We start from the raw sequence: 25,589 nt of genomic DNA, 5'->3' as shown, positions 1-25,589 counted from the left end.
AACCACTTGTGAGACATGCTTTGAAGTGTAGTACAGTGAAAACAGATTGCTGGAAATTGGGATTTAAGTGTCTCATCGCTTGTTCGTCTTTATTCACGAACAGCTCATATGTTTCCTCTTTTCTCGATATAACCACCGCTGGTATGGTGTGTGCTTCTCACAGGGTTTTTCAAATTGGAGGATGTGTGAGGGTGATTTGAGCTGCATAAGGGGTAAAATCAATTTGATCCATAACATCAGTGATTTCCAACCAGAGGTACCTGTGGCCCAGTGGGGAACTTCTGCCAGGAACTAAATTTGGCAATCAAACCGAGTCAGTACACGTCAATGGTGCAACTGAGAATGTTTTGAAAAGTTTAGATTGTTAGCTAAAAGTAACATAGTTTCATAACTAAGTTACGTAGTAGGATTCACAGTTTTTGCTTCAAATTGGCGTAAATCTATTGATTAATGGTTAAAACTTTCAACTTCTGTCACTCCAATCCAAGTCCAAACTTCACTTTACCAAGGCGCACGACAAACTGTTAAAGTAGCCACTCTGCTATCATTAATGATGCTAATAACCCACTTGACAAGGCTATGGTGAAACTTATCGCAGAAATGTTTTCTCTTTCAGTCTAAGTCCAATAAAGGTTTTGTGTGTTTCTTAACTTTTAACTCCTCTCTTCCTCCGTCTACAGCCCCTACTCTGGCGTGCACAACAGGATTGGATCCAGGTCTCGATCCCTCTGCTCAGCCTGGGTCCGAACAGTGATCAGAGAGTCAGAGAGTAAGTGTTAACACGGAGGCGCTGCCGGGCGGAGGGATAGCCAGGCGGACCAATGGGATCAGGGAATCTGGCTCAGATGCTGCTGCGATGGGCGGCGGTGTGTCTTGCGGCGGTTCATGTGGCGTCTGAACAAACTGGGAATGGACAATATCCAGCGACCCGCGTGACCAGCCCCGTGGACCAGAGAGAGGCGCAGCGGGTCCGACGCCGCGGCCAGGAGACTCTAAGAGGGTAGGGCTCTGTCTTTGTCAAAACCCTAACAAACAGCACTGCAGTTTGGTATTGATTAGGTTCATATTATACTGCGGAAGTATTCATAAGAGGAAGGCTGAAATGAGGAGAAGTGCCAGAGGTGGGACCAAGTAAGTCTCAAGTCTTTGCCCTCAAGTCCCGAGTCAAGTCCCAAGTCAAGACAGGCAAGTCCCGAGTCAAGTCCAAAGTCAAGACTGACAAGTCTCAAGTCAAGTCCAAGTCCTGCAGTTTGAGTTTCGAGTCCTTTCAAGTCCTTTTGATCACAGAGTAATAATATATTTACACAGATCATGTATGCTTTTAAAATCTTTATTTATTTATTTATTAAAACTTGCGGGAGCTCCTATGCAGTCCAAAAACAGTTATTTTTAATTAAAGGAGATCTTTACAAATTTAAGTGCAATGACATTAAACATGTCAAACATTAAACATTTAACATGTCAACACAACATTTAAGAACTTTTGGGAGGACATGTCAAGACATGAACCACATGACAGCTAAAATAAAAAGTTAAAGTGCCGCTGTCCCACTGTATATTTAAACTTTTGGTTAAACTTTGGTCCATCTTTCGAGCACTAGTCTACAAACATCTTGTTGAGTTTGAGCAGCAGCTGATTTTCAAGGTGAGTAGAGCTCATCCGGGTTCACTTTGCAGTGAACAGCAATCCAGCACAGCTGAAGAGTCACCCGCAGGCGGCCGAGGCAGGTAGGCCAGTAGGCTATTGAGTTTCAGGCAGTGTTGTCCATGAACGCATTCATTGAACATGTTCATTTTTATGAGAACGTTGAACTAAACGCAACTTAATGACAAATAATGAATTTGAACGGTAAACACATTCATATTATCTGAGGTCAAGCTGAAACGTTACGTAATGTTTTCCTTCTCCTGAGGAGAGACGCTGTCTAAAACGAATGCTTGCACCATGTCGTTGTGATCGTTGTTGTGTTTATTTGAAATGAAATGCAGTCTTACAGGGCAAAATACCGCCTGAAAGTTGCAATTCCGTTTTTCAACTTTTTTTTGTTGAGGGGCCCTAGCATATTTGGGGCTCTTGCATAGAGCCCCAAATATGCTAGGGCCGCCCCTGTGTAGCGCAGTGATTCTCTGTATGGTGCACCCCCCCACCGGTGCGGCGCGGAGGCATAACAGGCGCGCGACCGGGAGGAGAGAATGCGAGGCGGATCTAATATTATAGCCGAACTAATGTTTTGACGTCCGCATCTCTTTAACGGCGGAGCAGTAAACAAATCGCTCTTTCGCCGTAGCCAGGGGTCTGCACCCCGCGGCTCTGCAGCCCCTCCGCAGTGGATCCCTGTGCAGTGTTGTGCATGTCGCGCATATTTTTCACGAACAGTGAACTTTACGATCAGTTTTCATATGTTGAACGTGCACGTTAGGGAACGTCATCCACTCTATGCAGCATCTACCACTGCAGTGAGAATTGCCTTGCGTTTCATTACTTTACACCCGTGACGCACACATACAACATGAAAGATACAGAGCGTTCCTTAATAACATACTTTTAATCTTTGGGTTTTGGGGAAAGGAGCAAGTCTTATCAAGTCAAAAGGCTCAAGTCCAAGTGAAGTCACGAGTCATTGATGTCCAAGTCCAAGTCGAGTTGCAAGTCTCTTTACATTTTGTCAAGTCGAGTCTAAAGTCATCAAATTCATGACTCGAGTCTGACTCGAGTCCAAGTCATGTGACTCGAGTCCACACCTCTGAGAAGTGCATTAAGTTTGGTTTTGCATACACAACTCAGAACATTTGTTGCTTTATCCGGAGAAGAAGGATTTTAAATATAAATGACTTTCCCCTCTCTGCTTTCCTGGCAGCTCTCTCTCAAACTGCTGTGCTCTCTGGGCTGTAGCCAAGCTCGCCTTATACCAAATTATGCTGCTGAATACTACCACATTGTTTTCACAAAAACAACACATGTTCAACCTTAAACAGGCCGCTTCGCCACACAGAGATCTCCCAGTCTGTTTACAGCAATTTGGCATTTTACATGGGAAAAGGGAGGAAAGAAGCAGCATCCTATACATCCCACGAAGAGATGATGAGAGAAAAGCATGACCCAAAGTCTCCAATGGGGATTACTTAAGCTGGAGAAAGTAGTTCAGGACGGCTGAGAGCAGTTTTCTGGCCCCCTGCTGTCCGTAGTGGAACCAAAAGATGGGGAGAACCATGTATGTGTGTGTGTGTGTGTGTGTGTGGGTACATATGAACATACATGTGTATGTTTTTAAAGGTGTTGTTTATTTGAGTGTCCATATGTGGGGAGTATCCAGTGAAATGAGCACCAGGGATCACATCACCTCTCACCAGCTGCAACCTCCCCCATCCCTGCCTCCCCCCTGCGTCCCCTCTCTCTCTCTCTCTCTCACCAGCTGCCGTCCAGCTCTTTCACTAAACACCATGAATTTGGGTGTGGGATGCATGTCAGTGTGCAGCTACGACTTTTTCACTGTATATTTCGCTACAAAACAAAGAGTGTTTTGTTGGGGCCCCCGTTTTCAGTGTCGGCATCAGTTATTCCAATCATACTCCCATATGTCCCAGCTTACGGCTCCCCCAGTGCCAAGCCACAGGAAATGAGGTATTCGTATCACCCTGGGGTGGAGGGGGGTATGAAAAGGGGCAGTTGTTTCATTGCTGTAGGTGACGAAGCAGCAGAACAAGAGTTAAAGAAAAGTATAAAGGAAAGGTGAAGGAAATACGGAAACGGAGGTGGAAGTTTGCTAGTGATAGTGACAAATAACCAAACCCTGTGAATTGTGTTCAGTTTTGGCTTATTGCTCATGCACGCTAAAGCCCATGTAGAGTCTAGAGCTGGTGTTTTTTCTCCAAACATGCTCAGGGAGGGTTCCTGCTGCGTAGTGGAAATAGATTTGACTGCCTCATTTTGCTTACTATGGAAGTCCATGTTGAATAAAGAAAATAGTCCTCATTGAGACATTATTCTAAAGAAGATGTTTTATAGAAGAGACTGAGCGAGCATGGAAGCCCTTTATCATTTACTGTTCACAGCCACCATTATCCTGTCTGCTGCATCAAGCGCTCACCGCACCACAATTGAGGCGATTGCCGTTCAACTGGTTACACTAAATGCGTGATCTGACTAAGCAATAATTCACATTCACAGTTTGTCAAACAGGCAGTCAAGTGAGCGGCCAGAGGAGGGAGAGCAAAGAGAAACCAGGAGACTTTGCACAATAGAGTATTATTCCCATCGAATAGTGTGTGGTTTCATGAGAACAAGAAACAAAGGCCTGCAGACTTTTTCCATTACATTGTTAAAAGTTCTGGAAACACTACTACTGTGTTCGGAATGAAATGCTCATGCAATGATCGTGTTTGTGCACCGAAGTAAGGAGGTGATCAGGATCTTCGAAAATCAGGGGATATGTTAAACAGGACGGGCTCCGGGCCAAGATGAGTGCCCCCGAACTGAAACTGTTTGACATCCTTTTTGATTATTTTCATTGGATTTCTAGGTGTTGCCTCGTAACTGTCACTTGAATTATCCGGAGATTTTTCAAGCGACCTCCCCTGTGCTGTTGCACTCAGGCCAGAGCAAACAAATCTAATGTGTTGAATTTGTTTTCAGTTACCGTTTGAGCGTCACTTGCTGAAAACGATCACAGCTCAAGTGAATTTGGGTAAAATTAGTCATCTAACCACCGCTGTGCTGAAGCCTCAGGGGTACGAAATCCCTTTTGCAATGACTAAGTTAAGTGTTGTGGTTGTTGATAAACCTTTGTGTGGTGTGGGCCAAAAGTGTCGTACACAGTGAATTGGACTGTTCATGACAACTAACTAACAACATGCAAAACCCAATGCTTGTGTCTTAATGAAATGCTTTCAGCGAAGAGCTTGTCTTCTCTACTGCTGTAATTTCTGATCTCATACTTCCCCCCTCCGTTTTCAAGAAATATATATACATATATGTATAAGATGTTTACAAAGTATCTCTGTCCAAATAAAGAAGAACACAAAAATGCGTAACATCCCAGTAGTTGCCGATAAAGTCTTAATACGTTAAATACCCGAGAAGAACTCTGTGTTCTGAGTAATAATGGTCAGTGCAGAAGCCTGTGAATGCTGGTAATGTTGTGCTGTAATGAAAATGTAATTAACTTGTAATTTGACCAAGCAGTGCTAACCAAGCATGGCGAATATGGTTATCTAGTCACCATTGTTGTTGTTGTTTCTGGCAACAGGCTCAAGCAACAGTTGGCGTGCACAAAGTAGGACGTGACGTCATTGTTTTCCATGCGCTCCCTTTCTCATGTACACACAGAAGCCGGAGGTTTAGTGACCTTAAAACGCCGTTTGCATGTGGACCAGGTTTCGTTTTTGTGCTAAATATCCGCAATTGTGTGTACAAGGTGCAAGAGTTGCACCAGTCCCAGTGGACTTTCAGTAAGTCAGTATGGTTTCCACAGATTCTCTTTGTGGGAGATGGAGGGAGGTTATTTTAATGATGCCCATTACACTGGCCTTGGGCTGTGGTGTAGTGTTTATTTGCTGGCTGGAGCTCCGTATCCCCTGCTCTGTCTCTGGTCGTGCCTGGTCTTATGCTGACTGACTCTGATTTATTGGCTCCCACACTACCGGCTGGCACAAGTCCACTCCAGGGCAGCATCTGATCAGAGTTGAGCCTGGCGGGCTGCAGCGTCTGCTCTACTCGATGGATGATTGAGCGTCTGGTTGGTAGAGAAAGAGAAGGAAAGAGTGAGGCAGAGATGGCGAGCTTTTGATTTCTCTTATTTTCTTTCTAATGTCAGAGTTAAAAATTCATAGGTTAATCTCTCGTGTTGAAGAGTCCAGCCAAGTTTTTTCCCCCCGTTCCAGCCACCCACCTTATTAACTTGGCCCTGCTTGGCTCTGTTGAGGAGAGGCGTGTTTTTGGATGCTGGCTCCCTTGACTGACAGTCAGACCCGAAGCAGAGAATCACATACGGTTGCTCCAGTCCCCTCCAGTTTAACGTCAATACCACCCCAATGGTCAGGATACGATCCTCTATTTATAGTCTGGCCTTGGCATGTGCATACTTTTGAAAGGGAAAAGCATTTCTCTGTTTTTCACAAGTCACAGGACAAACTTCCTTAACTCAGAGTGCTTTGAGGACAAGGAAAGGAATTAAGAGCCCCAAAATAGCTGGGGTGGAATTTATAGTTGGGACACGTGAAGAATCGCCAGCTTCTCGATTTCTCTTTTATGTGCATTAGGTTCCATTTTAGTTTTTTTATGTGTCTGTGCTTTATACTTACTGTACGTGCAGGGTAAGGCTGAGCAGTAAAGGCAGGATTAGATGGGACCACTGATTGGCATGTGGTCTGTGAATAAAGTGGTTTCTGTTTAATGTCAGGCTGGATAAAAAAAAAAGGGCTTCACCATCGGTTTACTTCCCACATTTGACGCTGCCACACACATCGACGCGCACACAAAACAAACACATGAAGGCATCGCACCAGCTTATTTATGTTCAGAGCTGTGTTCGATTTACAATTATTTCTGTTGCCGATCACAAACAATATTATCTCCGCCACAAATCACCCGAGTCAAGAGAGGTCTCTGCGTTCATCACATGTATTTTTCGTGGATAAGAAAAACAATCAATCTCCTCTGGGGTTTGTATGGGCGACTGCAGTTTAAGTTAATATAATATAGAACCTAATCTCCCCGTTGTTTCTCAGCCAGAAGAGTCATCTCAACAAACACAGCCAATTCCTTCCTCCACTACACGGCCAACAATCTCTCACTCTTTCCCCCTTTATCTGTTTCTCAATTCAATTCACGTTCAATTCTCTAGTGGTGAGTTAAGCAGGAGAATGTTTTGCCAGGACAAGAAAGCATCCACTGTTTCTTGTCTCGGAGGTGGGAAGGACATTTATCCGACGGGTCCGGTTATTATCCTCGATTAGGATTTTACAGTTAACATAAACCAAACTCACAAACTATTTGCAATGTAACCTTCTCCTCTCCTCTGCTCTGCAATTTCTCCTTTGTTTTTTTCCTTTTCCCTTCATTTCCCCTCAGGCTTACCCCCTTTCTACCTCCTGTCCTTCCTTTCCTCCAGTGCTTCCTTTAGCTGCTCTGAAGCACAAGCAACTAACAACAGGAGATATGAAATGTTGACCCCCGTCAGTGAAGACATTTCTTCACAATGAGAACGTGTATATTTCTGTATTTACTACTAATGAAATTGTGGACGGGTAAGACATGACCCAAAGAAGAACCTATTAAATTGATATTTGGTTTTGTTAGGGGACTGACAGAGGTTATACACTCTACTGAGTGCTGTAATCTTTTTCTATAGAAGTACAATACCTAGCTTGGAATATGTCTATCCATCGCCCTAATCACCATGTAGATGAGTCATTGACTATAACCTACATTTCTGTATGATCTCCTCTGTTTGAGCAGCAGGCTGAGTTATCGCTAGAGGCAGCACTACGTAAGAGTTTTCTAAGGGAGGGTCAGATACCAGTCACATGACCTTTGACCTGTGACCAGTACATACACACACACATACAGGAACACAGACACCTGACCTGGAGCCTTGTCACCTGTGAACTTCTGGTCCATGTCCTGATGGAAACTGTCTGCAGTCATTTTCCACGCCTGCTTGCATGCAGCGCTGCCCTTCCCTTGGGTCAGAGGAGGCTGTTTCTCTGAACTGCCTCACCCTTTGACCCTGTGGATTCCTGCACCGGGAAGAGGACCCTCAGGCCACAGCCTGGAACAGGCTTGTTGATTTTTGCAGTTTCTAATTTTACAACTCGTTGCTAAAATGGAAAGAAACCACCAAAAAACGAAGACAATCATAGACGTTTAATCAATGTGTTTTTTTCTGGCAGAAAACGGTGATTATATTTGAGCAGTGGCCAACATGACTCATATTGCTTGTTTTGTCTTACCAAGAATCAAAAACTACTTAGGTCCACTCCCCAAAATCTCTCTAATACTGTCCTTCCTTTGAGCCATAACTTCAGTTTCCGCTTTTCCTCCATTCTTCACATTTCCCCTTGGACGCAGTGGCAGCCATTTTCCTTTTATTACTATTAATGGCAGTTAATGAGCGATCCACGGGCCAGGAGGCAACTTCAAAGTCCGCGACATGGCCACAGAAGAGTTAATCTCCTTTAGATTGAGGCCTGAGAACAGTAGGACATTTCAATATTGAGGAAAACCCCCGGGGCTTAAACTCCATTTTTTTATGGCTGTCTTTCAGTCTGTTTTAGTTCAGCTCACCCTCTTAAGCCTCCTCTGTGTGATAGAAGAAGTCAGAGAGAGAGAGAGGAAGAATAACAAACCAGAGCACCTCGGGGTCTGACCCGTGTAATCCTTCATATATTGACATCCCCCGGGTCTGTAACAGTGGAAAATCTTTAACGCTTTGCAGACAAATAGATCAGGAAGAAATTAAGTTCCCTGCTCATTATGTGCTGGAATGCTGATGTCTATGGCTCTATGCATTTCTAATGCTTTTTTTTTTTTCAAAGCTCAGTTTAGTTTGTTTGTTTTCCCCAGAAATTCAGCCCCCACCGAGGGTCTGGCCTCTTCTTGCTTATACGGCTTTCTCCTTCGTTTCCATATCTTCTGTTCTTTGCTCCCACTCCTCCTCCTGCTTCTTCCTCTTCTCAACATAAACTTGTTTTGCTTTGCCTCCCACTGATCTCCAGTTCCTTTCCCACCGTCCGGTTTTCCCTTCCCCATCCTAACGGCCATTTCTCTCACTGCCTTTGACACTTTCTCTTTAAAACGTCAACCCTCACGTTTCAGTTTCTGCTTTAGGTCTGTTTTATTTCTCTTCCCTCTCAGTCTGACCACTATTTCTGCCTACGTAAATATCTCCTGTCTGCTTGCCCATCTGTTTGTCTGTCTCTCTGTCCCCCCACCATGCCATCTGGTAATGTGGTTGGAGGTGTGCCCTGTTATTCATCCCATCAGAGATTCAAACCCCAGCTGTCATCTCCCTGGTGACAGCCCGCGGTTACTACGGTCTACTGTCTGCTGAGGAAGGAGGTCGGTCGTCTGTTTCACGCAGAAGGAACCTGAGAAGTTCATGAGAGCGAAGGCTTTATACACCACTTTGTTCTTTGAGAAAAGGCTAACTGTCATGTTGACTTTTATTTTTGGTTTCATGGCAAACAAATAGTTAGTCAATCAGATTGCTAATTAATAGACTATTCATCGAAAACACATTTCTGATAAAGTTGTTTCAATGAATAGTTCTAACTTCAAGGAAATGTGCTGTTGGACCTTTAACTTCCCTGAGTCGCTGCTGGTTGAGTATAAAGCAGCAGTTTCAAGAAATAATCTGGAATAAAACTCCCTGAGGAATGTGTAATTGTTGCTCTCTTTTCTTTGGTCTTTACACGACTTCCACAATGAAATATAATGCGTTGATGAATGAGCTTGAGAGATGATGGAATGTGGATTTTGAACAAAGTAAGGCTATTGTTTCCCTCATTTCAAACCTTTATCCAAAGATAAGTCATAATAATAAGACGGAGGCATTTCCTTTAGAAAAAACGAGAATACATCCTAGAATTTCTCCTTCAAGTCACTCAACAAGTAAAAATCAACAGTCACTTCTCAAGGTACTGTTGATTTGGCTTTTGGCCTGGCTAGTGTGACTAAATAGGCAGTTTTTCCATTGTTTCGATGGATATGATTGACTAACTGATTAGAAATGATCACTAGAAGGGAAATTCGTGTTGAAAAAAGTACTCCATATTAAAAAAGTTATTATTATTATTGCCTGTAGAGCGCCGACCTACACCGAGACTAACCCCATCCCTATCTCCACATGTTATGGAAAAAAATTACATCCTGGACCTGCCTCCTTAATCAAATCTGCTCCAAAAGATAACCCCTACCGCATTCTTACACCAAGCTTGAATGATCCAGAGGTAAATGTGCCAGCAAGTTGTCAAATTTGAAGATGTTCTGTGTGAGACAGCTCTGAAAGTTAAAGAAATAACATAGTATATCATTATTAACATTTGAGCTGCATCGTGGTAAATCTAGACCCAAGTGTTTTTGAAACCTAATACTCAAACCTTGCCTTTTCTTAACACGTCCCTCAGCTTTATGAAAGTGCAATACTAAATTGCTGGGGTTCCCCTTGTTAAATGCTTGTTAAGTTGTTTGTAATTCTACCAGACCTTGGCCAGTGGTACTTTAAACACTCATAAATTATGTCCTGGGGGCAGATATTTTCCAGACTATAGGAGATGTGATCCCTGTGGTAAATGGCTCCACTATGAGCATCTGTATCACGCTTTCCCCGGATTTACTGAACTGCGTTCCCTGGGTTCTTCGTCATTCCGCCAGTAAACGCAAACAACAACCCACCAGGGCTGATGACTTCAGATATACTGACTATTACACACTAAGGTCAGTAAGGATATCATTAGTACGACCACGGAGTTGGAATCACTTCTGCATGTTACACAGCTTTATGAAGCGCTTTGGTGTATTTCACTCACAATGACTCACACTTCCTCGTAATATGTGGATTTGGGTTTTGGGATTAATGCATGTTGGTAGTTTGACTCCACTTCTAACTAAACGGAGCTAAACTTGGGAGTGTAATTATTCCTGGATAATAAAAAGTGAAAGTGAGGTGTACTTTGCGCTAGATTGGAAAGCAGCTGCACTTTAGAACCGCTATTGGTTTATGTGTGTGTGTGTGTGTGTGAGCAGCGCTGGTCTTCTCTAGATGTGGTTTAAACATTTCCTGAGACTAAAACTTTGTGGCTAACCTGTCAGGCCAGTAAAGCACTGTTATGACTCCTACATCTGTCAGAAGGGGTCAAACTTCAGCGTATAGGCCCTCTAGCAGTCAGGATCAAAGTCGGGGTCGAGCAGCGATGGGGAGGATCTCTGGATGTTTGCCAGAGAACAGGACAGCCAGGCAGGGAATCAAGGAGAGAGCAGGGCTTTATATGTTCTTCCCAGTTTAGATTCAGCCTTTAATGAAAACAAAATGCGTTTCCTCATTGTGTCGTTCAGGCCTCTCGTACCCCCCCCCCCCCGCGCTCCCCTCTGTGAAAATACCTCCATCCATCACTGGAGGAGGCTTTGTATCAAAGTTTGTTATGTTTATTCTCAAAGCAGAGGCTGTGCAGATCCTGGGCAGCTCACAAACTCATAACTGTGTGTATTTGTTTAGGGTTTTTTTTCTTGCTAAAATATGTTTGGGAGGTCTGGGTGAGTATTGAGTTTGTTTGTTCTATCTTTTTGTCTCCGTCAGGCCCAATGTGTGTGGCTCTCGCTTCCATTCATACTGCTGTCCCGGCTGGAAGACGCTGCCAGGAGGGAACCAGTGTATCGTTCGTAAGTTCCTCAATCCTTAAATCCTCAATACCACAAATACCACAAAGCCCAGTGGGAAAGATAACAAATAGTCCTGGGATTATTCTGCTTATGTCATTAAAACAAATAAATGAATGATCCACTCAAATTCATTCTCTTCTCCTCTCCAGCAATCTGCAGGAACTCGTGCGGCGATGGCTTCTGCTCCAGACCCAACATGTGTACATGCTCGAATGGCCAGCTCTCTCCCAGCTGTGGAGGAGGGGCAGGAGGTCAGTAGTGCTGCTTCACACACATATAATAACTTTATCTCCACCGAGCATCAAACCCCATCATAGTGTTGCAATAGATAATAGCTTTTTATCTGCATACAATCCATTACATACATTAATTTGAGAGTTTTGTCCAAAACGACTTAATTTGCCCCCTATCTTCAGTATGGCCCTATTACTCCTCCGTACAAGACAGATTGATAATGAAAATAATCATCACTTGAGAAACATGATTGAAGACTTTGACGTTTTGGGAAAAAATGATTATCTCCTTTCTGGTGGAGGGTCAGATGTGAAGAGTCTTACATCATCGAAATGAAGCTGCAATCAGCAGTCGATTTAATTAGCTGTCCTCAATTCGAAAATAGTTCTTTCTCCCTGTTTCCAGTCTTTGGGTTATAGCTTTTTGTCTAGTTGTCACCATATCTGATTTCCTACTGTACACAAGGATTGGCAGAATAAACTGTTTGTGTAATTCTATGTATCGATATAAAATAATCTTCAATCAATTATCCTCCGATCCTGCTGAGTGGCCCAAACTACTGACCAAACAGTGTTGCCTGTTCCACTGAGCAGCTTTGGCTCCTATAGCTCTAATGCTCTGCTGATCTCCAGAGCTAATGGTTCCACCCTTCCTTCACGGGAGCCAGAATTGAACTGCAGCCAGTGTAATAGTAGAATATGGAGTCCCAGGCCTCGGCTGCAGCCTGCAGGTCACAGGGTTTGTCCGGATTACAGCAGAGAGTCTGGCTGCTCCAGCTCAGTCTGCTGGGCTGCGTTACAGACCACTCAGGATGTGTGCGTGTGTGTGTGTGTGTGTGTGTGTGTGAGAGTGTCTGTAGGCACGCCGAGTGTGTGAAGTCACCTTCATCTGAGTGAGATTAGCGTGATGTCTGCAGGGTTTAAATATGAAGTTAATATGTGCATGACATGCTGAAAACATTGTTAGAAAGCACCACTTAGGGAGCATGCATGTGTGTGTGTGTGTGTGTGTGTTAAGTAAAATGCAGTGTGTTCAGCTCCATCACCTCAATAGGCCAAAGTCAGCTTGTCAGTCACGCCTGGATCCTGCCAGACACTTTACATGCTCACATTCCAATAAGCTCGCGAACATACATTTTCACCCACAACCACACACTGTATGTAGACATTCACACTTGTATTAAAGAGACAAACTGAAAAACATACATGCAACCACACACACACACACACAGTGAACATCAATTGGCTGCGACCCAGAGCGTGTAAAAGCCGTAACAGAGGACGACCTTTAGAGGAAGGGCACGGGGGGAGCGGTGGAGAAAAAACGCCTCTGACCCGTGTGGCAGGATACGCACAGTTCCCCTGCAGAGTCAGTGCTTTGGCAACAGTCATGCTCCTCGGAGGCCGGAGCAAGAGAGTGAGGCGATAGCGAGCGCCTTGGAGAGTTGGGACCGAGCTGATCGTGACACTTTGGGATTCTCAGCTTTCCTCAGCCGCTGCTTCAACGTGGCTACAGGCAGCGGAGACGCAGGAAGGGAAGCTACTGAGATGATGTTTGATCGGTTTGATTATACAGCATCTCATTAGAAGTTTTGAACACTGCTTTTTTGGCTCGGCTGAAGGGTGTTTATCCTTTGCCTTCTCTGCCAAGCTGTTTTCAGATATGAACTCCAGATAATGTCCAGACACAAAAGTCCGGGTCAGACGTGTTCACAACAACAGGAAAATGTTGGTGCGATTTGGTGAGAGGTAGCGCCTGGGTAGAACATACAGGAGACAGTACAAACTCTGTGGCGTGGAAGTTTTAACGCTCTGCTATCTCTACAGTCAGTTATTGGTTTTCAACATGAAGTTATAACCAAACCTATAAGAATGATCTGTTAAATTAGCTCACAGTTTTCTGTTTCACTGCTTCTAAACACCTCACGTTTGCTCCATTTAATATTTGGTTATTATTGGAGGTTTCGTTGTTAACCGTACGACCCTGTTAGACACACTCACCGATTTTTTGGGTGTTAAACAAATTACCAAGTCGAAAATTGTTTTCACAGCACTATCTGTCTCTGAGGCTTGAGGCCATGCCAGGAGAAGGCAAACTCACCTCATCGTAGATCTTGTCTTGCCTTTTAATAGGATAATTTAGTGCAGCTGGGAACAGATTGCAGCTCGATGCAGATCCGCCTGGAAACGGCAATTTCCTCTGCCTTAATTACACAGCCTGATTCTTGCACCCCGGTTCACCGGGTTATAGATAGCATCTTGATGTCTCGCGTCTTGCCTGTGGAATGCCAGGGTTTAGGTAAATCAGCAACAGATTTGTGACTCTCTCCTGGAATCTTTTCTGTATGCCAGGGAACAATACAAGCATGTGTTTCTGTGGAAAGACTAGCAGACAGTTAGAAATGTGCTCATCTCCAGAAAGAGAAATATTTGCAAAGCCAGTGTAGCTTTGTCATTTGCACCAATCGTGTGTTTACCTACAACCTGCAGTCATATGTCACTTTCCAGACAGCAAGGGTAAGCATTGTTAGTCACCCTTGTAAGAAACGCACAGTTTAGAGCCGAGCAGCTGGGCAGAGGATGTTATAGGGTCATCTTTATTACCCCGTCTTCCTTTAACTGTAATTACGCAATCATTACCACGGACGTTCTTGCCCTAATGCTGAGGAACAGCTGTCTTCACATGGACTTCAGCCTCCGTGGGCTATTGACTGGAAACACTGGTGAGGCCTAATTATAAGCCCAATTTTTACAGCAAAATAACACTCTGACCCGTTAGTTATGACATATGCAAGGAAATACCTAAATTAGAGTGATGACGTGTGGAAGGTACAGAAATAACTCCCCAAAATAAAAAGGTGCAGGACTCTGACTTTCCTAAAATGGAAAGAATTGTTTGCATGTGGACGCCAACCTGTGTGGAAAACATCTCACGCAGCTTTCTGCTTCATTACGTCGTCAAGTTATTGCTGAAACTGCAGCTGACGTGTCCCCGGGTCCCTGAGGTCTGTGTGTGTAAATCAGGACAAAACACGGCTGTAAAGCTCCTCAGCTTTCCATCAGACATGTGCACACACACACACACAAACACCCACTCTCGACACACAAGCCTGGACTTCCTGTGTTTCGCAGCCTCTCGTAAAAAACACCCAGATGTAAGCAGCTCACCGACGACACTACCAGAATACAGAGGTGCATTGTGGTGCCGCAAAAAAATACACCCGACTCCTTCCTCTCAGAAGGTGGACGACTCACACACACATGCTCGCACACACGCACATCCCCCCATCCTGTTACTATGCACGTGCAACTTTCCAGGCACAGGTCGGTGGGGCAGACCATCGCTCTCCACCTGTGGGGGCGGAGTGGCATGAGGAGGGGGGCGGGGGGGGGGGGGGGGGGGGCGCCGGGGCGAAGCTCGCCAGTGAGATCATCCTCCTCTGCCTCCAAATGTGCTTGTTCGCTTCCTCCTCCTTCTCCGTATCCCATCTAGTCACTGTTACAGAGAAAACACACGTCATGAACTTAATCTGTGGCTTGTGTACCTCGGCAGTATCTCCCATCTATTCAGCACTTATCCCATCATCCTCTATTCCTGAGGGCGCACATATCACTGACTACACATGGACCGAGAGCCTCTTGCTGCAGAGTTTCTTCCCCCGTCAACCTTCGCCTCTTTCCCCATACTTCCCCCCCCTCCTCCACTGACCTATTTAGAAATATGTTTTTGTGGGGTGGGGGACTTGTTGAAAAATGGATGAGTTTACCCAGGATGCCCTCGGCTTTGGGAGAGTGTGGTTTGCAGAGCGATCCAAGGTTTATTCCACAGCGGGAGAGAAAACTGTAATTACTTACTGCAATAATTTGCCTGATAAGTTTCACTTCATTGCGCCTTTTGTTGGCCCGAGAGCAGAAGAGCGAGTCAGAGGAGTGTACGGCGCTAACCTCATGTCTTAGAGGGTGAAACTTGAGAGGAGGAGCTGACTGATCTCTCATGGGAGAGAATGAGAAGAATGGGGAAAGAGCACAGTCGTACTCTAACCTATAAACATGGCGTGCCCCAGAGTCCCAAACTGTTGCTTTAATTCATTACCACATGTTGCCATGAGGTTTTCTGCCAAATCTGTACATAGAGTCGGCCAAGTGTTGCACATGAGAAAGCTGAGTGGAAATACTTTGAGACTTAAGATGCATTTAGTATATGAAGAGAGGAAAGCTTTGTTGACAAGCTTGGTGAATTACAGCGCTGCGTTGAATTCACTGAAACTTCCCAGGGGACCGATCCAAGATGCGTGCTATTGTGCTTTGACTCATTTTGACCCAAGTCTGTGCATATGGAGACATTTGGGTTATCACAATGAAATACGACCTTAAAGTGTGTTTACTCACAGTGATAGTCTGACACACATGTCATATTTAGTGTGTTTGGACACAGTCAGAGTAAGTGGGTGAGTTGTAGTGGCTGAAAAATCATGTTGGCAACTTATAAAGTGTCATTGGAAAAAAAAAACATCCTCAGCTATGGGGGAAGCCCAGTAATTTCCCCTCTGCTCCACAGCTCCGCATGCCAGACATTTTAAAGAGGGAAAGAGACATAAACAGACACATGGGGAGAAAGAGAGAGATTGAGAGAGAGAGAGAGAGAGAGAGAGAGAGAGAGAGAGAGAGAGAGAGAGAGAGAGAGAGAGGAAATTAATGTTGAACTTGCGATTTAGATTTAGACAGAGGAGCATGAAAGGCAGCGAGGGAATAAGGAAGAGTGGAGGAAGGAAGAGGGATGAAAGCGCAGGGTGAAGGACATTACAATATCCACTCGAGCCTTGAGGATATAAAAAAAGAAAAAACAGGATGTAGGGAACGAATACTGGCTACTCGCATCCAGCACTGTAGGTGTCTCATTATCTGTACGGTTAAAGCTTGAAAGCAGAAATTGGCCCCGGACTAAGGACACGTTTCTCTTAAAGAAGCTGCACTGACGTGTCTGATGATGTCAGATTGGTTCTCTCACACTCTGGCAGCCAGAAGGTCCTGTTTCAAATTATAACAGCTAATTCTACATCTCTCTCTGTTGTTTTTATGAGTGACGTGCGATAATACTCTCTCTGATCTGATACCAAGTAAAACCAAGGGTTGCATTGCCGATACCGATTTGTTACTTTGTGCTAAAGCTTGTGTTCAGAAAAGGGAAATAAAGAGTGGGCTTTTTCAAATTATAGCCATGTTTAACAAGTGTTGTGGTGTTGCCACGGTGCCTCAACATCCTACCACGCACATCATTTACAGCCTTGCTGCTGTTTTCGGAGCTGAAAAAGCTCCACTCATTTTCCTCAGCCATCATCAACGTGTCTGTCAGATCTAACAAGCCGTAGTTGCTATTACTACGACAGCCGGAAGTAGAAGTAACAGATCCTGGTCATATAGCGACTTTCTCAATGTTGAAAAAATACACATTTAAATCAGTTAAGACTGTAAATAGCCAACTTCTGACATTATAGAACAGACCGGTCTGAAATCGTAAGGATCGATATTTGAGTATCGATCTGTGCATCACTACTGTTTATTCACTACTCAAAATCAAATGCTTTCTCTTTGCATCCTGGCATGTTTGGATTATACTCCCCCCCCCTTACCCGTTTTCCCTCTCCTCTCAGCAAATTCCTGAACGACTGACTGACTGCAGCATACAGCTGGCTCGACTTATTGCCTTTACTCCCAGTCTGCTTGATTAGCTCTGGTTTTGTGGCCTGGGGGCCTTTGAGCCGTCGTCTGCTGAAACAAAGATACGCCAGCACTGTTCAAACCCCCATTTGAAGTGTAAAGAGGTTCTTTAAAGTGACCACAGTTATTTATTTTAGCTCAGATGTCTCAGCTCTTAATGTGCTTTTTGACTGGGTGAGACTTTAATGAAAAGAGGCTAAAGTCGATCAATTAAAAACACTGTGCTCCCCTTTCTTAAAAATATAGGTTTGTTCCATAATGACGGGTTGTAAATAACAAAACCTTTTGGAGTTCTATTCATTCTGTGGCAATGCTGCAGCTTGTGCTCTTAGATAAAACAAGCGAGGTGGAGGTTTGATGCTCATTTTCAAAGCGCATCTGTTGTCGATCATCTTTCTTTCTCATTTTGTGGCCCAATCTCATTTCCCTCATTTCCCCTTTCTGTCTCCCACAGTTCAGTCATGTAACATCAGGTGTATGAACGGAGGCAGCTGTGCGGAGGACTCCTGCTCCTGTCCGAAGGGCTACACAGGAGGCCACTGTGGACAACGTGAGTGAAAGATCCTGCAGCACTGACACATTTTCATCACATTTCTGTTTTTAGATTTAGATCTAAGCCAAACATTAAGACTTCTTCAGACTATTTCAACTCTGTTAAACGCTGAGTCAATATTTGGGGGTAAACGCAAAGTTTAGAACTAGGGCGTGAGGTAAGAAAAGTTGACGCTATCGTCGTAAGGTCTGATGTCATCAAACTAAATCCTCACATATGTTTGCTGGACAAATATACAATGCAATGTGTGTTTATGTGCAAGTGATGCAAGTGATTACAAGGTGAAGTCATTCGAAGCCTAATGAAAGACCTGTGTTTGCGAATCTGTGATAGAGGAGTGGAGAGTGTGAAGCTGCCCCTGTGATTCACTCTCTTTTCCTGTCTCTCCCGCAGCCGTGTGTGAGAACGGCTGCCAGAACGGCGGGCGCTGCATCGGGCCCAGCAGATGCGCCTGCGTCTACGGTTTCACCGGCCCGCAGTGCGAGAGAGGTGAGAGCTCATCCCCGTTTCTGTAGTGACACTGTATGTGATGATACGATAGAGGGTTGCTACTGGTATTTTAAAGGTACAACCAAAGAGGCTTTAAACAGTGTGAAAATGAACTTTTACAGCTTTGTTCTTAGTTTTGTACTTTTCATTTCCATAGTGACCACATGTATGTTTGGCTGAGTTGATGTCAGTCATGGGAGACTGAGGTCCAGCAGAATATGTGACGCAAGACGATCGATCCCATTGTTTCACCTTTTCTGGTCAAAAAACTTGTTCAATTTGCACACTGACTTCTGGGTTTAAATTGGACCTGTCATACTTCCCTTTTCCTTTTAAAAACATTTTTATTGATTTCACATTTGCAGTAGACAATACAATCAAAGACAGTTTCATTTCCATTTTGTATAACCCCATGCCCATCCCACCCATCCCAGAGATCTTCAAACATTTTAACAACAGTATAATATACCAGATCGGTTTTAGATAACACGACATACAGAAATAGATAAATAAATAAATAATGAACAATAACAATAATTAAATAATAAGGTAATAAAAATAAATAAAATAAAATAAAATAGATAAAGAAGGGGTGTGTTATATAAGTTGTTTGTTGCCTGCGTCTCTGCATGCTCAACTGATCAGCCCACCATTCCTGGGTCAGGTTGAGTACAAAGAGTCATATCAAATGGGGTGAGGGTCGGCGGACTATTCAACCTGTCATACTTTCCATAGTTAACACACATAGTTAATACACAAGCTGTGTCCTAATTCAGCGGCAGCCTCCGACAAAGGCCGCCAACACTCTTGTCTCTTTTCGGCACACAAAGGCAGAACCGACAGCCTGTGTGACTTGTCTGATTTTATTCCCAGCAATCACTGTACCACAGTTAGTAATAATGGCAAAAACTATGAATAGACTAAAGCTGCCTTTATGTAGCTTGAAAGTTAGGCAGGCCAGGATGGACACACCAAGTTGCTAGATTAGTGAGGTGAGATACGTACACAAGTGTAAAGGAAAAAATATCACTGCAGGAACTCTTTGATGTGACCGAGGAGTCAGAAGTGCCGCTCCTATCAGTCCAGACGTTCTCTGTTATTTCATTACTCCAGCGCTCGGTGAGCAGGCTCTTCTAGCGTGAATGACTTCATACAGCTCAGACAGACAGTGGGTGTTCGCCTCCTGGGCTTTGAACAGAGGGCTGAGGTATGTGTGCGGTGGGAAGTGATTGCAGGGTGCTGGAAGTAGGTGGTACAGTCTAAAAAATGTCTGAAGTGATGGCTGCTCTTAGTCTCGGCTTACCTCAGTTCACCTTTTCAGAGGAAGAGAGAGAGCTTTAAAAGCCTTCAGATATTCTCTGGTACCAATCTCACCTTTTCTTGACCCTCACCTTCCACCTTCTACCTTCTCCTTCCCTCGCTTTCCTACTCCCCCCTGCTGGCAACCTAAACTGAGGTAGAGGAAAGTTCCCGTAATTGCACCCACCATATTCCTCTTCTTCCATATAATTTTTTTCCTACCTACATATGTATCTATGCTACAGCTACCAACCCTACTATCCTCCACACTCATCCCTCATCTTCCTCTCTCCTGTCTTCTTCTGTCTCGTTATTTTCTTCTTTATTCATGGAATGATGATGCAACCACTTAATATATTTCTTTAACATTTTTATCATTTCCCTCACTCCCCATCCCTTGTTTCTTCATGGAACACTGGGTTCTTGTTTGCTTGAAAAAATAAAATAAAAACTACATGAGGGGGGTTAGGTTTGTCTTAAAAACATCTGGCAACAAATACCGCCCCATCCACTCTCCCGCACTTCCCCACAGGACGGACAGAATAGACTTTCTTTGTGGACATTTCCTGATGTGGAGCTGGGTAGGGAGGCAGAGAGAGAGAGAGAGAGATGGAGGGAGAAAAAATTGGAGGGATAGGGTGAGAATGAAAATTGACTCCCCAGCTGTGTACACAGGGGGAGAAAATACAAATTCTTTCTCTCCATGTTGGAGGAGCGGGTAGAACTTTGGACCGGCTGGTAGTCACAGGGAAAACTCTCATAAATCTTTGTGTTTTTGATGCTAAATTTCCTTCAGAGAAAAAAGAGGATACGAGCTTACATTGTCAAATAAGTTGCCTCACTCATTACAAATCTTCATAGCGACAACCAAGGTAACACAAATACTCTGTCCTGCACTCTGGTTGGTTGTTGTTGTCACAGACACATCTACACATTTTGCTCGCTATAAATCTTGTTGTTGTTGATTCTGTGGCATGTTGGTGAGCCAGTTGGTGATCAGTGATTGGTGGTTGCTGATTGACTGCCGATTTGGATCCGATCTGGAAACCTCTAAAACTAGTCGGCAACGTGATAATTGGGCTAAAAATTATTTTACGTGAACTGGGCTTGAAGAAATTAAACATTTGACTGTCAATTATCCAGAAAATAGCAAAGTAGAGTTTTCTCCAATAGGCGACTAATGCATTTCTTTATTTTGGATTTTGTCCAAAAACGCTACAGATTCCCTTGTGTAACCTTTGGCGTTTCTTACGTCTGTTGCATATTGTGGTTTTTAGAGTTTGTGTGACGGAGGCTGTGAGTCAGTAGATTTACTGTGTGATTCAGTGAGAGGATTGCTGATGAACTGCAATTATGAAGGCAGTGAAAGTCAGTTGGTACGGAGAAAACTTGGAACTGTGTGGGATGGAGTCATGGGAAACCCTTGTGTGTTTGCATGTCTCGGGTGTGTGTGCACGTGCAGCTATGTGCGAATAGCTTACGTCTGTGCGTGCCTGAGGCTTGCTGACTTTAGTTAGGGTTAGGATGAAATATAGTCAGAGTTAGGGTTTCCTCACTGAATTAAAAGCATGAGTACACTGTCATTATTCAACAGCTACTATGTGTTTGTCACAGTTTTGTTTATGGATATGTTTTCATGCATGGATACTTATGACTCACTTATGGATACTGATGGAGTGGTAATGTTTCTCTTTCTGTATTAGAGTGTGGATTCCGACATGCTAGGGTCGGGTTCTGACAAAACTTGTGGAGCGATATTTGGTTTAGGTCCGGTCTCTGTGGCTGAGCTTTCTCCTTGATTCTTCATCCTGCCTGTGCCGGTGATCGGGGGGAACATCAGGCTTTGATCAGGTTTACGCACAACCTGGGTGCGGGTCAGGCTCGGTTAGCTTTCTCTGGGGCTTGGTCAGATATGGACCGAAATTTGTGGCACAGGCTGCTCTCTAGTCTTTATGGGTTCTGTTGGGGAGTCGCATGGGTCCAGGCTGAAATTAAACCGATTGAGCATTATACTGTTTTTGGTACAGATGTTCATGTCCCTGGGAAGATGAACCCCCATGACTGAGGGGATCTGACTCTTCCTCTAGTTCTGCCATGAGATTTACTTCTTTGGTTTGATGTGAAATTTCTCACAACCTTCCATTTTGATTCATCTTCAGGTCCAATTTTTCCTTTGTCCAATAAGGTTGAATAACCAAATTGTTGGAAAATGAATGACGCTTGCTTTGGCCCATTAAGCCAGCTCTGCTCCAGTAATAACCCAGTCCAGTGTGTCCCAGTGGAGCCACACAGCCTCTGACATCAGCCTCAGTCTCAGACCAGTCCAGGCTAAATAAATCAATTATCACAGAGGACCAGTTTCCCCCCCCCGGCAGGCGGTGACATCAGCGGCATTTTAAGGTGTTTGAGGCGAAGGAAGTTGGTTTATTTCTGTTCTATTCTCTGATCCTGGGTAAGACTGAACCAAACAGAGCTGGTAGATGGGTGGGACCTGAAGGCAGGCACAGGTCACCCTGTGGAAAATATCCCAAATGACAATTAGGTTGAGTCAGCCACTTTGGAGCCGGGCTAAATTTGATCTGCAGCAGGTCTATAAATCATATACCAATGCAGCACGATGTTGCCATACAATGCAGACTCCATAGTTCTCTTTTCCATAAAGGGTACATAATGACCTCTGTCAAACCACGAAGGAGCAAATATCAGAGAGAGTCTTATTCAAACCAGACACAGTGTGTGATCTATGTCTGGAAATCAGCTTCGTGCCTCATCCAAATACTATATGCTCTGAATTAAATGTTATATATTCGGTGTAATCAGGGAAGTCACATTTCACCAGCTGGTTCTTGTGTCTGTTATTATGGGAGCACTGAATTTTGATGATCCATCTCATAAATGAAAAGCCGAGGAAATTTGCTCAGGTCCCATTCAGAGTCTCTGGTTGGTTCAGATCAGCGTTGGGCTTGGCTCACTGGATGGTGATGAAGGCAGTGTTTGATCTGGCTGATTTACTCTCATTGCAGTACTACAAAAAAACGTTCCCTTCACAGAATAAATAACAGGTCCCATGAGTGGTACTTGTTGATGGAGCCGGGAGCCTGCTTGCCCGGCTGTGTTTCTTTGCCTGGCGGTGTCTGCGTTCAATGGAGTCTGCGTTATTGTTCCGTTGCTGGACCCTATTGTGAGAGGAAGTTTCCCAAAACAAATAAAAATAGCCATAGAGGTCAAGATAGATTTTTACAGTACAATGGTTGAAACATAGAAACAATGACAGAGGAACTTCAAGATCGACGGACTGATGCCGTAAAGTCACAGTCAATAAAATGTCTAGATATTCAAAATTAGCATGCTCTAAATGCCTGATAGTCTTTGAAGCTAAAGAAATTTTTTAGACATGAACTCTGGAAAATGTACACAAAATTGGAAATGAATATTTGCCTTTCACGTTAGAAGAACGCATTCTTCTCACATGGGCTAACTTGCACTTTGGACATTTTACAAGGAGGCTGGCATGAAAAAGTTCTGGGAAATGTCTGGAGCAACTGATTTGGACATTTGCATTCTCACACAGAGCCCCTCCCGAACATTTCAGGAAAATGTCCGAAACTTAAGTGTATAACTGAAAGCAGCCTGCTCATGTAGTTGCTTCCACGTTGTCATGTGGTTAGCTGGAGCTCTCGGGCCTTGGTAGATTGCAGAGGGCTTATCTCTTCTTATTCTGGCCCCTGTAAATGTGTGTGTGTATGTGTGTGTGTGTGTGTGTGTGTGTGTGTGTGTGTGTGTGTGTGTGTGTGTGTGTGTGTGTGTTTTGTGCCCTGTTACACATTTGCTCACATTCGACTAATTGTTGTCGGTGTGGAAAAAATGAAAGGAGCAAACCCCTTAAGGAACGATTATGTCTAAAGGAAAAGGGAAATTTCAAGCCTGTTGATAATGGCGCTGATAAGACTAACAGAGACTGCTATGGTTGGCCAAGATGGAGATAAACACACCAGACACACGGACGCACACAGCCACACAAGGGCACACACACACACACCGGGACACATGCAAACAAAGAGCCCACACATTTGAATCATTTATTTATATCCACAACAGCAGAAGGACACAAGGACACAAACACCCCAATGCAATCAGAAATTCCACAAGACCCGCCAGACATGTCCTGCATCACACACACACATACACACACACACACACATGGTCTTGTGTATGCATATATTTCACTTCACTTAATTCATTTGACTTGTTGACCCCTTGTCATAGGAAGGTATGCACACATGATAATGGCCTCATTTCCATGTAATCAACTCATATTTCAGGTTTCTTATCTACCCAGACTTGTCCTCCTGGGAGTTTCATAAATACTTCAGCAGTTATTAATGAGTCCTAAGTGGGTTTTTTCTCTCCCCTGTCCCTCCTCCTAGTGGTCAGGTCCCATCTCTCTGATCCCACAGCTGGACAGGGCTGATGGGAAAAACTTCTCCTGGAGGCTTTGCGTTCCAGACGGGATTAAACATTTTCTCACCTTAGCCTTAACAGTATTTTTTCTTCGTTTGATCCAGTTCCCATCAGAGCAAACAGTAATAGGCTTTGATGAGCGGTCACGTTATTTGGGCGTATCAGATATCAGACATTAGTTGGCTCGACTACAAAAACTTTATCACATGTGAAGGGTCAGACCCTGTTAACGTTTGCCTGCTATGAATGGCGGGCTAATCTGAGTGGACTGATCTGGGTGAGAGGTTAGATGTGCATCAGCAGCTCCCTGCAAACTGTGGGCTGCGTTACACACTGGCAGCAGTTCACTGGGAAGTTTTATTAGAAGCGGTGATGTTTACAAAATAAAACATTCAAAAATCTTGTAAAACGGAGGCGAGTTCATTAAGTCAGACACAAAATGTTCTCGTTATCAGAGGAGGGGTAGTCCATTCTGTGAGGCTAGCTGGATGTTTTTCATTGTGTGGATGAATGAAACCAGAGATGTCAGGATGAGACGGAGCGCAGAGATCGCTAACGGTGGAGTTCGGAGAAAGGGACGGGGAATGTTCTTGATCTACTGAGCTATTTGAACGATAATTAGACAAAATTGCTTCCCAATGTTGTCAGTCGGACTGAATCAGGATGCTGGATTTGGTCCTGTCCCAATGTGCCCGCGCCCGTGATTGCACGTGTCCACTGAATTTACATGCATAATATACAGATGTGCATACCTTTGTGCTTTGTGTTGTGTTAGTGTCGACTGAAGCGTATGAAATTGGGTTTTTCCACAAACAGATTTATACACCACACAAACAACAAAAGGCAGAACACATGGAGTACGCACGGTGATTGTGACACAGGGAGACAAGCAGCTTTTCTTCACTGTTTGTTATTTTGTGTTTTCGAAGGAACCAACTCCAGTCTTTGGTTTGGCTCATTGCTGCAGCTGGGACAGAATGTGTGTTTGTCTTCAGATGTGTGTATCTGCAGGGACAAGTATTTGCATTCTTATACATATGTGTCATATGTGTGTGAGCAGCAGAGTCGGTAGGGCAGTGTCTGAGAAAACACGTGTACATTTTCTCTATGTAAGCACCCTTGCATACATTGCTGAACTTGGCAGTTGTGCGGCTTTTCAATGTTATTGGGTGAACCAAGTGTGAGTGAGTGGACATGGAAGGAGGAGAGAATAGAAGACAGACAGACAGGAAGACCCAAAGTGAGCGGAGAGAACTAAAGAAAGATGGATGAGCGGGTGGAGCCGCTGTGAGCTCCGAACCTGCATGCTCAGTTTGACCTACTTTACTCTTCTTCTCCGTCTTCCTCTCTCTCTGGTTCTTTCTGCTTCTCCCACCCTTTGCCCAATCCTCTACGATTCCCTTTCATGTAACACGAGGAACCAATAAGGGCAATAAGTCTGGGGAAGGCTTCCCACCAG

The 25,589-nt window shown here is 44.2% G+C and overlaps 1 protein-coding gene across 1 annotated transcript in view; it reads left to right on the top strand.

Annotated features, from left to right (window-relative positions):
* The first annotated feature begins 821 nt into the window (after window positions 1-821).
* LOC133011177 (fibrillin-2-like) overlaps window positions 822-25,589 on the top strand; it is a 65,712-nt gene continuing 40,944 nt past the window's right edge. The window contains exons 1-5 of the mRNA XM_061078883.1: window positions 822-1,000; window positions 11,295-11,377; window positions 11,527-11,628; window positions 17,783-17,878; window positions 18,275-18,370. Coding sequence (XP_060934866.1) covers window positions 822-1,000; window positions 11,295-11,377; window positions 11,527-11,628; window positions 17,783-17,878; window positions 18,275-18,370 — 556 coding nt within the window. The remainder of the gene's footprint in view (window positions 1,001-11,294; window positions 11,378-11,526; window positions 11,629-17,782; window positions 17,879-18,274; window positions 18,371-25,589) is intronic.

Source organism: Limanda limanda, chromosome 9, assembly GCF_963576545.1.
Source record: "Limanda limanda chromosome 9, fLimLim1.1, whole genome shotgun sequence".
NCBI classification, from domain to species: Eukaryota; Metazoa; Chordata; class Actinopteri; order Pleuronectiformes; family Pleuronectidae; genus Limanda; species Limanda limanda.
This window is presented reverse-complemented; position numbering and strand designations above follow the sequence as displayed.